Source organism: Mustela lutreola, chromosome 9, assembly GCF_030435805.1.
Source record: "Mustela lutreola isolate mMusLut2 chromosome 9, mMusLut2.pri, whole genome shotgun sequence".
Taxonomy (NCBI): domain Eukaryota; kingdom Metazoa; phylum Chordata; class Mammalia; order Carnivora; family Mustelidae; genus Mustela; species Mustela lutreola.
In genome coordinates, this window is record NC_081298.1 from 106,614,691 (window position 1) to 106,633,127 (window position 18,437).

The 18,437-nt window shown below is 38.5% G+C and overlaps 1 protein-coding gene across 3 annotated transcripts in view; it reads left to right on the top strand.

Moving 5' to 3' along the window:
• The window catches only part of RMND5A (required for meiotic nuclear division 5 homolog A), a 62,493-nt gene that overhangs the window by 17,474 nt on the left and 26,582 nt on the right, over positions 1–18,437 (top strand). For all 3 annotated transcript variants that reach the window (XM_059188314.1, XM_059188315.1, XM_059188316.1), the window contains exon 2: positions 3,377–3,519. In XM_059188314.1, coding sequence (XP_059044297.1) covers positions 3,377–3,519 — 143 coding nt within the window. The remainder of the gene's footprint in view (positions 1–3,376; positions 3,520–18,437) is intronic.

An 18,437-nucleotide genomic window follows, 5' to 3' on the forward strand; every position in this document is an offset into this window, starting at 1 on the left:
ATCATATTGCATTGGGTATTTTATGGTACTTTATATCTATCTACTGTTTGCTTATCTTTTTACATCTCCCAGTGGTTGTCACTGAACTAGACTTATATTCCCTCTTCACAGTCCCTACAACTTCCTGGTTTTTTTTTTTTCTTCAAACTGTAGAGAAACTGTTCTGTCATGAGCACTCATAACTTCCACATTTTAAATCCAGTGGTCTCTTCTCAGTCTGTATCTTAGTTGACATAGCAGAGCACTTAACACAGTTGGTTACTCCCATCTTTTATCACTTTTTTTTTTTGTTTGTACTGACTCTTTTGATGTCTTCATTTAGCCTCATGGCTTTATTTTTTTTTTTAAATATTTGTTTTAGAAAGAGAGTGCAGGGAGGGGGGGGACAGAGGAGGAGGGAGAGAGAATCTCAAGCAGACTCATCACTGAGCTCAAAGCCCAACACGGGTCTTGATCCCAGGACCCATAAAATCATGACCTGAGCCAAAACAAAGACTTGGACGCTCAACTGACTGAGCCACCCAGCCACCTCATGGCTTGAAGCGTCACCTACATGCCAGTGACTCACAAATTTATATATCCAGCCCTGTGTTTGCTCTTGAACTCCAGGTTTATAAATCTAACACACTCCACATGTGCGCTGAAGTGACTACTTACATATCAAATTTAACAAGCCCCAAACTGAACTCCTTATCTCTTCCTCTCATACCTGCTCAGCTTTTGATCTTTATCATTCTAATTTAAGACAATTCCATCTTTCTACTTGACTTAAACTAAAAAAAACAAGTTTGGAATCATCTGGGAGTCCTTCTCTTCCTTCATACTCAGTCAGGAAATCCTATTGGCTTTGCCCTCAGAATATATCCAGAATCCAGGCACTTCTTACCACCTCCGCATCTTACACCCAGTGGCTGAGCCACTGCCCTCTTATCTGGATTGCTGCCACAGCTTCCTAACTTCTCTTCCTGCTTCTGTTCTTGTATTCCTGTCTTTAGTCAGAAAGACCGTACTAAAATGTGTCAGTTTATGTACCTTCTCTGCTCAAAACCTTGCAGTGGTACCCTTTCATGCAGAATAAAAGTTAAAGTCTTTACAGTGCCAGAAAGGCCCTGCAAGATCAGGACCCCCATTATCTCTTACACTTTTTCTTCTCCTGTTTTTCTTTGCCAGACATCTGCTTTAGCCACACTCGCTTTTTGGCTATTCTTTAAATAATCTTGGTATATTCCTGTAAGGGCTTTTATCCTCTCAGCCTGAAATGCTTTCCCCCTGAAAAGGAGAAGAAATACTTTTTCTTTTAATCTTGTGAGTTCTTGACTGAGACCCCTGTAATAAAAGGCAGATTAACAAGAGGAAAACAGTTTATTAACATGTATACTTTATGTATAACATAGGAGGTTCTCAGGGAAAAGTGAGTAACTCAAAGAAGTGGTTTAGAGTTCAAGCTTAACTACTATCTTTAGCTAAAGATGGAAGAAAGGTGGGGAAGCCAGTTTATCAGGAAATGCACAGTAAACAAAGGTAAAGTTTGTTATGCAAATATAAGTCTGAACCTTCTTCACTGATAAGTTTCTTACGATTTAGAGCCATTCTTCTCTATGTGGGTAGAGAGGGAGACTTATGAATGGAATTTCCCTCATAATTGTAAATTTCTCTTACAAAAGGGTGACTTCTGCTCTGTTTTTAGAACTTTTCCTGTATCTTCTGTTTCTCATAATAATATGTTCAAAATAGTCCTTATGGCAAAGAAGCATATTTTGGAGTGGCAAATTCTGCCACCCTTCATCCCCATAGTAGCCTCATGGCTGGTTCCCTCATTTATTTCAAGTCTGCTCAGATATCACTTTCTCAGTGAGGTCTGTCCTATCCACTGTGTTTAAGATTGTAATTGTTCAGCTCACATACACTCCCCATCTCTTTTACAGTGTCCCCCCCCCATAGAATATATCCTCTTTTGTTCTACTATATATAATTGACTTATTTTGTGTTGTTCACCAGAAGGTATCTTGCTCAATAAGTATTTGTTGGATGAATGGACATTCTAGGGCTGTTGTCATTTTGGGTGGTTCTTGTTCAGATTCTTCAGCCCCATCCCAGACCTCTTGAATTAGATACAGGGGATGGAGGTCCAACTCCTTTGTTTTAACTTAGACCTACAGGTGATTCTGATGTAAATTTGAGTTTAAAAACCATTGCTGTATCATAGTTAGTAGTTCAGAAGCCAGACCTGTTGCTCACAGGTGGGGATATGTAGATGTATGAGGTAATTAACAAATGTTCACTCTTCTCCCACCTTCTTCTCCTCTCCTTTTCCTGAGGAGGTAGCGCTGGGAAAGATGATATAAACTGTAGTAACTTTCAGTTGATTTATCGTGTGTATCAAGGTCCCCAAGACCACCTTTATGTTCCATTGATCACTAGGAGGATGCACAGGAATCAGCATGTAGTCACACTCATGGCTAAGATTTACTACTGCAAAAAGGACACAAAGCAAAATCGGCCAAGGGGAAAGGCTCATGTGGCAAAGTGCAGAGGAAGCAGGAGAAAATTTCCAAGAGTTTTCTCTCAGCAGATTGTCAGTCACACAAGCAGGGCACATTTAATTCCTCCAGCATCAAATTGTAACAAGTGTGAAGTGTTGTCTACCAGGGAAGCTCATCAGAGTCATAGTGCTCAGGGTGTTCACTGGGGACTGATCATATAGGCACCGTCAGCGTAGCACATACTAAAATTCCAGAGTCTCAAAAGGAAAGCAGGAATTCAGCATGAGCCTCATTGTACAGTTTAGGAATAGTGAGCCACTCTTACCAGTTAGGGTGGTGGGGAACCCTGATAAGAATGGCTCACTGTGCCTATAGATGGGGATATGTTAACTCTTTCTGCTGTGTCCGCTCTTTCAACATGGTATCCACGGAAGTTTGTTGGGTGTTCTTTTCTACTTCTTTATATAGAATATAAAGCATTTAGACTAAATCTCTCTTTTAGGAAATTGAATAACAATGAAAATGTATTGAGAATGACTTGAACAGCTTAAGTGGATGGGATAACTGAGTTTATTCAGTAAGACATATTTTCTGAAAAATGCCTTGGCAGTATCATTCAACGTCTGTGCTATTTTGGTAATTACAAAAGTGGCTTATTTCATAGTAAAGTTTTCTTATTTATTCCAAAAAATAAATTAAGATAACTTTCTTAGCATTCACTTGAAAAATGTTATCTATGAATGTGACCATCTGCTTCAAAGCAGATATTTGTTTTTCTTCACTTTTCTTCCAACTTTCATGTTCTAAATGGCCTGTTTGAAATTTGCCATCTTTGGGTTTGCTTTTGTCAGTAACCAGTCTTTCTCTTTATTTCTTTCTTTATTTTTTTATAGGCCAAGATGCTGAATTATCAGGGACACTTTCACTTGTTTTGACACAATGCTGTAAGAGAATAAAGGACACTGTTCAAAAATTGGCCTCAGACCACAAAGACATCCACAGCAGTGTTTCTCGTGTTGGAAAAGCCATTGATAAGGTATGGTGTTGAAGGAATTGTCTGGGATTTTTTTTAACATCATCCGTCTTCTCCTAGCACTGCTTTGATAATAATTCTTTTATGCTAGTCCTTTCATCCTGGCTTTAACTTTTTCAGATTTGGTTTTATTATATTACTCTTAAAGTTATCTTTTGCTATTTAAAAAAACAAAAATAAAAACATTTATTTATATGACTACAGTTCCTTGTATCAAGGTGAGTAAATTTCCAAAGAAATTTTAACTCCTCTGAGGGAGTGTGTTTACAGACGTAACTTCCTACTTCCTGAATAGTTCATTGGCAGTGACTGTCTCTCTTGTGGGGTTATTAGGATAACAACCTTGCATCATCCTAACTATTGTCTTCCTGTGTACATGCTAGTTGCTTTTCTCCATTGTTGCTTTCTGTGTGAGTGAGTGGGTTGGTTGGTAGCTGCAGGGCCAGTCCACTTCTGTTGGGCGATTGTTCTGGTGACATCTCTTGAATCTGTGACTTAGTGGTTTACTTATAAGTGGTTATTTTTAGCACTGGGCCAGTTTTGCCTTTGGAGTTCATAGTGGAGCCTAAGAGACAGGGCCTAAGGTTACTGTGTGATACCTCTGACTACATCAGTCATTGGAGAATTTGTAATTGTTTATGGATTTATTTTTTAATGGATTTTTTTTTTGACACATTGTAAACTTGTGGGAAGGTAGGAAGAACTTTTGGGAGAGCTCTTTGTAAAAGCAAAACCAGTCCTAAGATTTGCTTCTTAGTCAGAATGTAGGAGAACTAGTAGCTATGATGTAAACAGAAACTCATGGAATCCAGGGGGTGACTTTGTCTAACTCATGGGCAAGCTTACCTTTTAGAAATTAGCCTGTAGAGCAGTAATCTTGAAGGGCTAGACTCGAGGCAGTCTAAGGCAGAACTATCTGCTTCCAAGGAGGTTTTGTTAACTTGTCAGGTACAGTGTAGCCAGACTGTGTGTGGCAGGGGCTCTAAGGATTGTTTGGGTAGCTGTGATTTACAGAAGTGTTAGTGACCTTTCAGAGAGCTTTCACCATTCCCATAATGCTGAGGGTTTCAACTTGGCAAAAGAGGTTTGAGAAGTAGTTCTGGCAGCAGCAACACCATATTTGGATTAGTGATGGCATTTGCTAGCAAATGCTGGGAAAGCATTGTGTATTCTCTGAAAGAACTTTAATGTTGTGCTGCCTGTTTGGTGACCCCAAGAGAGTGCACACAGCTTTGGGGCCTTCTGGGGCCTATGGCATTAGAAACCTCAGGTGGTATATACTAGCTTAAGGGCTCACTGGAGTGATGGTGGGGCACTTTAGAGAGGGTCTTAAGTCACTGTGGGTGAGGGACCTTCAGCTGCTCTAGGTGGTATCTACGAAGCTTCAGGTTTTGATGATTGACAGTGACCAAGGCAATCTGGTGATTCTGATGGTTGAAGCCCTTGGAGGTAACAGAAGGCATCTGCTTGACCATCAGTTAATGACAGAGAGTGGGGACAGCAAGACCAGAAAATGCCATGATAGTGGGAAGAATTGAAGTTTTCATGGCAGCTAATCAGAGAAAGTATCGGAGGAGAGATCCCAGATTCGAGAGAGGTGAGGATGGCAGTAGCCATATCTCAAGTGTGTGGACTGCTGGCTACTAGGATCTAGAGCATGGGCGCCAGCAATTCACCAAATTTGTGTTCTATCACTGATAGGTAACCGTGTGTCCCCCTGTCAGATTATTAGAACCTTCTTTTTACTCTTATCCACCTAACTAATGGTGACTTGCAAAGCATGTCTTCCTGATTTAGCACGTCTTTATAAATATTCATAATTGTTGTCAGATATTTTGGCTAATCTTTGAGACAAAGCATTTAAGTATATTTGGTGCTAGAAACAGAAGAATTCCTTTGAGAATGGATACCAAGGGAATGCATAATGAGTAATCTACGTTCTGGCTTTTTTGGTGGGGGTATGTTTGAGGTGAATGTTCCTAATTATGTATTTTAATTTACTCATTCCTCTTTTGAGGACATTTTTGTCATGTTAAGTAATAAGGGCTTTTTTAAGTAAAAAGTTTTTTGTGTGTGGTTTTATGTTGCTGTGAAAGTAGTTTAGGTTCTAGGTGACCTGGATTCCAGATTCTTCTGATCCATCCTATGAAACTACATTGTTAAGTTGGTACTGGTAAGTGTTTGTTGAATTATGGTTCTGGGACACAGAAGAAAGCCTGGATCTTTTAACTCTGTTCTCTACCATCTTTCAGTGTGTGTTCTCCCTTCCTACCTCCCTCTTTTCTGGGGTAGGAGCATCTGTTTACCCGGAGCTGTAACAGGAAGCTATTACCCCACTAGAACTACCTAGACACTGTGCTTTTCACATACTTGAGGAATTCTGTGTAGGCTGTTGTCATATAAGATTCCACTGACTTGTAGTCTGGACCTGGAAAATTTGTACAAGCTTCCAGGGCCACCTGTTGTGACCAGGCTGGGTAGACTCCTGTGGGCTGATGTGAGCAGACAGGATGAAGCTGAAGCCATTGTGGCCCAGGCCTTTAAGTCCCACAAACGGACTTGAGTAATAAACTGGAATGCTGTCCAGCAGCCTGTGAGCAGCACCCTGTTGTGGATCTATGTTCCCACCCTGCCAAGAGAAGGGCAAAGACGCTGGTGATTCCTTTATGAGAGGCTGGTTTTGAGTGAGGAACAGTAGTGAATTTTTGACACGCTTAATGATTTTTTTGTCCTTTAATATTTTAATGCTTCTTTTAAAGTTCTTTAGTCATCATTTAATGTAAGCAGAAAAGAGGTTTGTGGTGTTAGCCAAGGCACTTTCTGGCTTTTAGTTTTGTGAACATAAAAAATTATTGAAGATTTCTGCCTTAATGTGTTGACTGTTTTCAGAGGCCCATAGTATGATCACTATTTAAAGTAAATAATATCAGATATTGGGTTCTGTGGCAGATTATTTTTAGTAAAAACAATGTGTTGGTCTATTTTAAATTTCCTCTCCCATGTTAAAAACATCTAGAATTCTCTCCTGCTTAGGGCTTTTACTTCAGTGTTTAAGTCTTCTGAGTTTTCTTGAGTTTACTTCTTCCTAAGTAAGAAGTCAATAAAATCATTACTGCTTTAAATGCATATGTGTGTATGTTGAAATAAATAGGGCTAAGATTTTAAACTGTCTAAATTTAGACATTGTTGTGGGATAGTTGAAAGCAAAATACATAGGCCATATTCTTTAGAAGAGTATGGTCTAGTTCGGTCATGTAAGAATGCTACTCGTACACATGAAAGAGCTGGGAAAATTCTGAAGCAACGGAAGATAAATTCGCATGGGATTCACTCTATTTATTTGTGAAGTAAAGGGAAGATCATTGTGCTCTTTAAGTGTTGTGGAGTTAGTATCTTAAATTTGACTTTGGTGGCACTGGGGTGGCTCAGTTAGTTAAGTGTCCGACTCTTGCTTTTAGTTCACGTTGTGATCTTTGGGGTTGTGCTCAGTGTGGAATCTGCTTCTCTCTTCTCTCTTCCTCTTTCTCCCCCTCTGCCCTTTCCCCTGCCCACACACATGCTCTAAATAAATAAATAAATAAATGAATAAAATCTTCAAAAATATTTGACTTGGAAGAACATGCAAGATTTCAGACAGCAGATTGAGGTGTGGTTTTCTGTAGTACTGAGAAAGAGGCTGAACAACTGAGAGATGCTGGACACCTGTGAAAGACCCTCAGGGACTGGCTCTTTTGGATTAGCTGCCTTATCAAGAATAGGGTTGATGGAAGGCCTAAGGATTTGATTAAAGGAGGTTAGGGAAAAAGGAAGTGAATGATATAAGCAGTTGAGAATTTGCGTGACCTCATTAAATAGGATGAAATTAGACTAAGAAGAAGTCAGAGGGAGGAAGATAATAGCTGTCACTTACTGAGTGTTGACCATGCTCTGACTGTTGAGCTGGGTGCTGTACATACATTTATATTACATGCTGTAGGTACATTATTACCATTTTAAGACTTAGATATTAAGGTAACATACCCCAGGTGAACAGCTTGGAAGTGGTAAATCAGTGGAAAAAGATCTCACTCATGAGTGCTACACTAGGAAGTCAGGCCATTGCAGGGCTGGTAGTGCTTTAAGGGGGGAAATAAGTATTAAAAATAGTTTTTTTAAAAACGTCAGCCTAAACTGATCTTCTGCCAGTAGATGGAGCATCTACATGGGTGAGTTAAAATGCTGACTGTTAAAAAATGGAGTAATGCCATAAAAAGCAAAATATAGAATATTTAAGATAGTTCTGGGTGAGCCATCTGGAACTGCCTTTTATGTAGGTATGACAGGGGTATAAGAAGAAAATACCAATGGGAGAAAAGGTGTTGGATTTGGCCTTAAATAGTAGCTGAGATACAGAGTGGGTGAGATCAGGTATATACTAGCTCTAAACTTCTGTTATTATGTAATATATAAATCTTTATATAGTAGAGAGATGTTACTGTTAATGAAGGGAAAAGGAAATTGAAATGACTAGAAATAAAAAATACACTCTGATTTAAAAAAAAGAGCTAAGTTGAGTTCTGAAATATAGACAGAGAAATTGATAAGATACTTTGAGTATTGAATTTTTAGAATTACTGAAAAGGAATGGTTAACAAAGTTATAAAAAAGACAACAATGATAAAAAGCCAGGAATATATTCCCTAAGAATAAAATAAAGCATGTTCAAACTAACTCTTCTCTGTGAACTACTAGCGAGTAATCCAAGAAAATGCAGTAGACTAGGGTGTCTAAATTTTTGCGAGGCATTTAGTAAAGGTCTCCTATCTTTGCAGTCAAGATGGAAGGTGTTGTTTTAAAATTATGTGATTTGGACTAAGAACAGCTACATTCTCAATACCTACTGGGTTTGGCCACAGTTGCATGGTCTGGGGATGATCTGACCTACCCAGGCTTGGGCACAGTTCTTTGTTCCAGGGTGAGTACCTCAAAGTCCTCTCTTAGGATCTTTCTCCTTTTTTTTTTTTTTTTTTTTAATATTTTATTTATTTATTTGACAGAGATCACAAGTAGGCAGAGAGGCAAGCAGAGAGAGAGGAGGAAGCAGGCTCCTCACAGAGCAGAGAGCCCAATGTGGGGCTCGATCCCAGCACTCTGGGATCATGACCTGAGCTGAAGGCAGAGGCTTTAACCCACTGAGCCACCCAGGTGCCCCAGGATCTTTCTCTTTAGAGCTCTTATGGGAAGAAGGGCTGGGAATATGTATGCCTAGAAGTGATTAGTAGCCCCTGAAAGAATGTGGTCTGTTGTGGGAAACAAAATTCTTCAGAGAGAAGTAGAGGCAAGAGGTGGGGAGGGAACATCCTTCGAGGTTCAGCTACCTTCATACTTACCCCTGGTTACCTGAGCCTTTCCTCAAATCCAGGGTTTGGGCAAAGGAGATTTCTGTTTGTAGGAACCAAGAGTCCCGACTCATACAAGCAGCTAGATGCTGTCTGGGTCTCTTCACTTTTATCGGGCTCCGTTTTTGTGAAACAATATTGGTTTTGTCTTTTTCAGTCTAAAGATCATTCTCAAAAGAAAAGATGAGTTAAGTTCTGTTTTCTTTGCCATCTGTTACACAACATGATTAGCTCTAAGCTCTGGGCCTATGCTGTTCTTACTCTGCTCTGAGCAGAATGAAATGACATTCTTTAGTTGATAATGATAATTGTTTGCATTATAGTCTAGTTCACAGAAGAAAGCGTAGACCTTTGCAATCAGGTCTCATCTTAGGATAGGATCAGAGAATCCCACTGGGCCTGGAGGTGGTATGGGCCCACTTTTGCCTGAGGCTAGCAGGTGTAATAGCTTACTTGATCCAACACCCAAGTCAGGTTTCATTTGAGAGGGAAAAAGGACCTTATACCCATTAAGTTGTGCCACCTAATACAGTGTGTAATTATATTCAGATGATTTTTAAATGAATGAATTTGTTTTTAATGCCCCATTAATGTTTTTTGTTTAATGTTTTCTAAAATGAAGACTCTTTTCAATGTAGAATCAGAAGATTTGATGGCAAGGCCTGGTTCTCCAATTCAGCTACTGTTGTACTGAAAGCTTACTGTGGCTAAGTCCCAGTAGATATTTTGATGTACAATATTTAGTTAGTCTTTAGCAACACTTGCTAAGATAGGGATGATTGTCTACAGATACAGATGTGAAAACTTTGATCAAAGAACTGGAAAGCAGGTGGAGGAACTGAGTAAATACTTAAGATTTTATGACTTTGAAGAAACTTCTCAACTGGAGTTCCTTGAGAGAATTAACAACTGGTGAGTGCTCTTGGGCATCCCATGCATGTTTCTCCTATGCATCTCGAGTAGGAAGAGGTATGTGCCATCTTTGGGAAAATTAGTAAAGCAGTTCCTCAAATATCTGCCATCTGTTCAGATAAGGAGGCAGTTGGGACAGCAGATTGACCAGAGCAGAAGGGTATGTGAAATAATATGTAAAATAATTGTGAGGGGTAAGGATGCAAATGTGACAGGTAGTTAGATTACAGCCTGCCTATCTTTTTTAACTTTGAAAACCATCATAAGAGTATGAATATCATACAGAAGACAGAATGGAACATTTTAGAAGGTAGCATCTCCATCTAGAAATGCATCTACAAGTGCTGATTATGACACACTACTGAATTTATTTTCCAGCCATAGTTTGCAAGGCACCACTGGCTGGTATATGCCCAAATATGGATTATTTCATTTGAGACCATGTGCCTCATGATCGGCTCTACTAAGTTTGTTAAATTTTTCCCTGAAGGGCTTATAGTAAATTACTGTCCTACCAAACATGTATTAAACAACAGTTCTCTTTTCTCAGTTCTCACCTACACTTGGTATTATCAGACTTAAAATATTTTGGAATATTTCACAGCTATCTGATTAATTTAGTTAGTTGTGTAAATTTGCATTTCCATCATCATCTTTGGGATTGAACATCTTTCCAAGTTTTTTACTCTCAGAATTTCTCCCTTTAGTGAATTTCTTGCTCATTTTTTGTCCTTCCCCCCTCCCCCCAGTTATGTGGTTTGTCTTTATTACTGTTTGGGAGGAATCTTGATTATTTTATCCTAATATTGGGAGGAATTTTTAAAAAACCACACCTCTTTTGGATGTATGTTAAGTATGTATGTATGTATGTATATAAAGTAGGTATCTTTTCCCAGATTGAGTGGAACCAGAATCCAGGTTTCTTAATTCCCTGTTAAGTATCCTTTGTGGTCTATCTCTGTCCCTCACTGCAAACCAGATTAACTGGATGCTTAGCAGGTGCAACAATAGCACATTTTTGGGTTCATACACAAATTTTCCTTCAAAAGTAGGTGGGGGAGTTTGTTTGTTTGTTTGTTTGTTTTTTAAGAGTTGTTACTTAAGAATTAAAAGAAATACTGAATTTTATCATGTATTGTTACCACTGTCTGGTCAAGAATAATTTCAGGGGTGCCTCATCAGTTGGCTTTGTCAGTTAAGTGTCTGACTCTTGATCTCAGCTCAGTCTTGATCTCAGGGTTGTATTTGGGCACCATGGGCACCAGGGTGGGCATGGAGCCTACTAAAAAAAAAAATTATAATTTCATAAACTATTCCAGAAGTTATTCGTTTTGGATGGTGAACAGTCAAAGCCAGTCCTCAAACTGACCAGTTTGTCAGCATGTTCATGATGTAGCCAAGGAGATAGGATGATCTGTTTAGATTCCATAGTTTCATAATGTTTTATTAAAGTTATTTACTCCTCTCTCACCTTCCAGATTTTATTTGGGAGATGGGAGAGGAAGAGAATCTCAAGTAGATTCCACACGGAGCACAGACAGATGAGGGGGCTTGATCTCATGACTCTGAGATCACGACCTGAGCCAAAACCAAGAGTCAGACGCTTAACCAGCTAAACGCCCCCAGGCACCCTTCAGCTACCAGATTTTTTAACTTAAAATAATCAAAAATATAAATGGCATTGAAAGTACATACATGAGATAGTGTATGAATTAATGTATTCTTAATTAATGAATTTATTTCTAAGCTATAACATCCTTGTCAGGCAGACACACCCTTGAATGGGTGCTCTTTTGCTCTTGATTCTTGCTTGAATCCTGCTTTCACATTTAAGAACATCTTTTCAAGTTTTTTCTTTAAAAATGTTAAAGGAAAAAAGTACAGTAAGACAGAAGTACTAATAATAGGTATTTCTTTTTATTAGCCACTTCTTGGCTTGTTTGCAATGCTGCTTATTTCCTGCAGCCATGCAAACGAGTTTGGTCACCTAGCAACAGAAGCTGGAACTGATCCTAGCACTGATGCAACAGTAAGAACATACAGTTATAACAAAAGGAGTTCTAGCACTACGCTGCATTTCCTCAACCTCTTTATACAATTTTAACTTTTAATTTTTACTACATGTGAGCAGAAAATAAGCTGTGAAAGTAGTTTATTTTTCTACCCTGGTAATTTAAACTGGAAATCCAGAATGGTAGAAGGGAGCTCAGAAAATTTCATCTAATGCGTTTCTTATTCCTATTTAGTTGTATTTTCCAAGACTGTCGAATAAGCTATAGAATTTAACGTAGTAAAGCTATCCTGAGCTTAAGGTGTTTGAGTTTTTTCCTTGCCCATGTAGCAGTGACTTAGGATGTACCTTTTGGAAATAAAGGTACATGAGGAACATAGTAAGACTTTAAATTTTTTAAAATATTAAACTCTTACATTTTAACATTTTCAGATAGTCAAAATTAATTTTTTTTAATATATAGTAAGGGAAGATTTGAAGGAATTCTTTCCTTGAGCAGTTACTATCTGATGGTAGCTATTAAAATACTGCCAAATAAAATAAGTCTCTTTTAACATGGTCTGTCCTTTGAGATGACAACTTCCAAAGTTGCTTCATTTCTTTCCTGCAGAACAGACAACTTATAAATTTGTTGGGAGTTGATGGGATTGGAGAATAATTATTGAATGAGTAAGTGAAAATCTGAAAGCTATGTTTGAATTGAATGAGGTCAATAGAGCAGTGAGGAATCTTACATAGTCTGAATGATTCTTGCTTGTAGGGTACACTTAGACATTTAGAGAAATAAGGAAGATTCTGGAGTTTGTTATAAATTGTGTGTCATCTTCAGATAATAATTCATTTATTCATTTGAATGGTCATTTGTCTGGGGCAGAAAATATGGTACAGTGTCTATGCCATCGTCACCCTTATGGCCTCTGCTCTAGTCTGGAAGACGAATGTAGTAGCACTATTTCCGTTTCCAGTGTTCTAGTGGGCATGGATGGCATAAAGATATAATAATCTATTCAGAAGCATTGGTGAACTGTTATAAAGTCATCTCTCAACAGGCAGAATCTGATAATCTGATTTGAAATTAGCCTAATGCAAGCAGTTGTGGCATTTTCTTCAGGGCTAGAGATAGCCCGTTTAGTATGTGTGTAGAAGCTATTGCTTTAGCATCTAGGAATTTGTGTTATTAATATTCTTTAGGTTAAGTACTAGACCACTAGACCAAGAAGGAGGTCTATAAAAAGCAAGTAAATAAAAATTTAAGACACAGACAGTAGTTTTGCTTGTTCATTTTTGTTTTTTGTCCGAGTAATTCTGAGTCTTACTATATGTGTTTTGTTTTAGGCTGTTGGCTTGACATCCAAAATAAGGGTAGATAGCTTTTTAAAGAAAAATGTGCTCAATTTTGGAGAGGAGAACTCTCCTGCATTATGGTAACTGTAAATGGTGAATGCTTAGCAGTTTCTGCCTGTTTTTTTTTTTTTATGTGCTATAAAGTAATCTTATGTTTCTTGGTTTGAGTTAAGCAGTGATTACCTAGGATCGTAATATCAGTTAAATCTAAACAGTCTAGTCTCATTAAATTTGCATGCTTAAAAAAACAGGAAATTTATTGGGGGTAATGCCAATGTAAGATTTAGGGAGTGAAAGTAAAATTTGTTAGGGAAGGCTTTTATTTTTTATTTCATTTTGATTTATTTTATTTAAATTGTATTAGTTAACATTTGTGCACTATTGATTTCTGGAGTAGAAATTAGTGATTTATCACTTACATATGACACCTGGTTCTCATCACAAGTGACCTCTTTAATACCCATCGCCTATCTAGCCCATCACTCACCTTCCTCCATCAACCCTCACTTTGTTCTCTGCCACTAAGAGTCACTGGTGACTTGTTTCCCTCTCTCCTTTTTTTCTTTTCCCCCTTCCCATATGTTCATCTGTTTTCTTAAGGTCTACGTATGAGTGAGAGCATATGGTATTTATCTTTTTCTGACTGACTGGCTTCACTCTAGCTCCATCCATGTTGTTGCAAATGGCAAGATTTCATTCTTTTTGGTGCCTTAGTAGTAGTCCATTATGTATATATACCACATATCTATCACACGTGGGCCCTCTTCATAGTTTGGCTATTGTTGATAATACTGCTATAAACATCAGGGTGCATGTACCCCTTTGAATCTGTATTTTTGTATCCTTTGGGTAAATACCTACTAGTGCAGTTACTGGATTGTAGGGCAGTTCTATTTTAACTTTTTGAAAAACCTCCAGTGGTTCTCCAGAGTGGCTCCATCAGTTTGTATTCTCGCCAACAACTTTGTTGTTAATTTTAGCCATTCTGACAGGTGTGATGCGGTATCTGATTGGGGAAAGCTTTTAGACCGCAAGGTAGACTTGTGCTTTCTTCACTCGATGTTCAGAATTTACTTCTGGTATCATTTCCTTCCTGTTTGAAGAATTTAAAACAGTTCTTTGAGAGCAGGTCTTCTCGCAACAAATTCATCTTTCATCTGAGAATGTTTTTATTTCATCTTCATTTGTACAGAATATTTTTACTTGACATAAAATTCTAGGACCATTCTTTTAGCACTTGAAAAATGTTGAGTAATTTCTTTCTCGTCTCCATGGTTTCTGTGGAGAATTCTATAAGCAATGCATCACTTTTCTCTAGCCACTTGCAAGATTTTTTTTCTTTGTCTTTAGTTTTCAGCAGTTTGCTTGTGAGGTGTCTGGGTGTGGATTTCTTTGAGTTTTTCCTTTTACAAGGTGCTGAGCTTCTTGAATCTGTAGGCTTATGTCTTTTGCTAAGTTCAGGAAATATTCTTTATTTTTTCTCCATTACTCTCTCTTTTCCTTCTGGTACTGGGATGACATGCATGTTAGATGTCTTGTCCTGTGGGTCTATGAGGCTCTGTTCATTTTTTCCAGTCTATTTTATTAATGTTTTGATTAGATCATTTCTGTTGATACTGACTTTTTCACCTCCATTCTGTACTGAGTCCATTCAACGAGTTTTTTCTTTTGATTACTGTGTCTTCTTTCTTCAGACTTTCTGTCTTTTGTTTGAAAGTTTGCTCTTCCTTTATAAAGCAGTTTTAAAACTTTAAGGTGTTTAATGGGGGTGCCTGGGTGGCTCAGTCAGTTGGGCATCTGCCTTCGGCTCCGGTCATGATCCCAGAGTCCTGGGATTGAGCTCCATGTCAGGCTGCCTGCTTGACAGGGAGTCTGCTTCTCCCTCTCCCACTCCTCCTGCTCTTGCTCTCTCTCTCTCTCACAGTTAAATAAATAAAATCTTAAAAAAAAAAAATGATTTCAAGTATCTTTGTCATCTTGGCATTGATGTCTATTGAACCATCTATTCACATACGAGATTTTCTTGGTTCTTTGCCAGATGATTTTGGATTGTATCTTGGACATTTTTAATACAATTGACGCTGGAGCAATACCCTGCACAGTTGAAAATCCACATTAAACTTTTGACTCCCCCAAAACTTAACTACTGATAACTTACTGTTGGGTGGAAACCTTACTGATGACAAACAGTTGATAAACACATATTTTGTATATTTGTTATATACTGTATTCTTAGAATAAAGTAAGCTAGAGAAAAGAAGATGTTATTAAGAAAATCATAAGAGAAAATACATATATAGTACTGTAGTTTATTCTTTAGCAAAAAAATTCCTGTGGCAGTGGATCTGTGTTCAAACCCAAATTGTTCAAGGGTCACCTGTATTATGTTAGAAGACTCAGGGTCTTGTTTAAATACTATGGAGAATGTTGATATTTCTCTTTTAGCAGACAATTAACCTGGTTGAGTTCAGGCTACGAGTTCTGATCAGTCTTCTGTGAGTTGTGGTTTCAGTGTTCAAGCTATTCAGAAATGTCTTGTTTGTGTGCCAACCAGTGGCCATTCTGGCACCTGGAATCTAGTTCTGTCTCCTAGTTCAGTTTTTAGGGTCTGGTATGTTGCTTAGGGTCAGCCCATGCATGTGCAACTGGAGAGTGAGCCCAGGAGTTCATAAACGACTTAAAGGGGTCACCTTTCTGAATTCTTCCCTCTCAGTGATCTCACTGGGACTTTAGGGTTCTCCAGGGCCACTTTTTTGGTCATTTGGCCAGAAAACTGGGGCCTTGTTTACCCTACTCTTCTGTACATTTACTGTGACTATACCTGTATGTGGGGCTAGGTGATGGAAGGATAGAAAGCAAAGATGCAGTAGAGGTTTTTTTCCCCTTCTTGGGACCACAACTCCTCTAATTGGAGAGGAAGAACTCCTTGTGCCTGAGTTTTAGGTTGCCTGCTGTAGTAGACTGGTTACTTCTTTGAAGGGACTTTGCAGGTATAATTAAAGTTACTAAGCAGTCGATCTTAAAATAGGGACATTATCTAGGTGAGCCTGGAATAATTTACAGGAGCCCTTAAAAACAGTAGAAGTTGGTAGAGAGAAAGCAGATTCAGAGTGTGAGGGATGTCACCTCTGTTGTTGGCTTTTGAGGATAGACTGGGCCGTGAGCAAGGGAATGTGAGTGGCTTCTAGAAGCTGAGAACAACCCCTACAGCCAGTTAGGAAACAAGGACCCTGGTCTTAAAACTGCATGGAACTGCATTCTGCAACAGCCTGAATGAGCCTGGAGGCAGATTCATGTTGTAGTCTCCAGATAAGAGCCTAGGTCAGTGACATCTTGATTTCAGCTTTTTGGGACCTGGAGCAGAGAAATGGTATGAGCCCGTTGGTCTTCTGATCTGTCAGGCTGTGAGATAATAAAATTGTGTTGATTTAAGTTGCAATAAAAAACTAATGTACCATCAGACTGCGTTGCGCTAGAGGTGCAAGAAAATGGAGGGGAAAACCATGTGATTTCCCTTCCTCTCTGGGTGATAGGAGAAACCCATTCCTGTTTCTCATGCTAGAAAGAGAGGGCTTCCCCTGGAATTCTCTGTCCACATTCTGGGTGCCTAGTTCTGTGTTTTGGCTGTATTGCATCCAGGCTGAGAGGTATTAGAGAGAAAAGTAGTAAACTCACCACAAGTCCTGTCACCCACTTTCCAATTCACTTAATACTGTAGATGGCCCCCAATTTGGGATGATTTAATTTACAATTTTCTTTTCTTTTATGATGGTGTGAAAGCGATATGCATTTGGTAGAAACTGCACTTGAAATTTTGAATTTTGATCTTTTTCAGGACTGGCAATACTGTGTCTGTTACTTTTGGGAATGCTGGGCAGCAGCACTGAGCTGCACCTCCCAGTCAGCCATGTGATTCCAAGGGTAGACAACCAGTACACTTAGAACCATTTTATATTCGTATCCCCATTCTGGTTTTCACTTTCATTACAATATTGAATAGATTACATGAGATAGTCAATACTTTGTTGTAAAAAGGGTTTTGTGTTAGATGATTTTACCCAACTGTAGGCTAATGTAAGCATTCTGAGCATGTTTAAGATAGACTAGGCTAAGCTAGGGTGTTTAGTAGGGTAGCTATATTAAATGCATTTTCAGTTTATGTTATTTTCAGTTTACATTATATTTACCAGGATTTAACCCCATCATAAGTAGAGGAAGATCTATAATCACTTTTTAAGTGACCTCAAATAGCTGCTGCTGCCTTCATTCTGTCCTGATTTTATAACTGCATTCAGTGGGACAGATAAGGTGGAATGTGCTTACATACTCTACCCAAATTGGAACTCTTTACATAGGTGTTTTTAAAAAAATCTAGTTTATCATAAAAGAAATATTTACTCCTTGTGTGGAAAGTGGTAATCTCCAGTGATAATCTCTGTTAATACGTTAATGTATATTCTTTTGGATTTTCTCCTAACCATTGCAAGTATTCCCTTTCTAAAAAAACAAAAATGGGGTCATAATTTTGTAAAACTTAACTTTTTTTCACTGAAGATGTCATGGCCATTTTTCCATATTAGTAGATACATAGTAATGAACCTCACTTTTTCCTTATGAATAGTAATATTAGAATAGTAGCAACTACCATTTCATTTAACCAATAAAGGAGTATATTAATTTGCTAGGGCTGCTATAACAAAATGCCACAGACTGGGTGGCTTAAACAGACCTTTATTTCTCCACAGCTGTGGAGATTAGAAGTTCAAGATCAAGGTGTTGGCAGGGTTGGTTTCTTCTGAGGTCTGTCTTCTTGTCTGGTAGATAACCATCTTCTGTTATCTTCACATGGGGTCTTAGTCTGTTTGAGCTGCCAAAACAAAATACCATAGGTTGTTTAAATAATAGAAACTTATTTTTTGCACAGTTCTGGAGGTTGGGAAGTCCAAGATCAAGGTGCTGGCCAATTCATTTCCTATTGAGGGCAGACAACCTCCTTCCTGGCTTATAAATGACTGCCTTCTCACTGTGTCCTTACAGGATAGAGAGACAGAGAACACTCTGGTGTTTTTCTCTTGTCTTATAAGAGCATGGGCACTACTGGATTAGGGCTGCACCTTTATGGCTTCATTTAACCTTTATCTCCTCCTCACAGACCATCTCCAAATATGGCCACATTGGTGGTTAGGGCTTCAGTGTAGGAATTTGAAGAGTGTGTGTGTGTGGGGGGGGATTACATATAGATATTCAGTCCATAACACATGGGTCTTTCTTCTGTA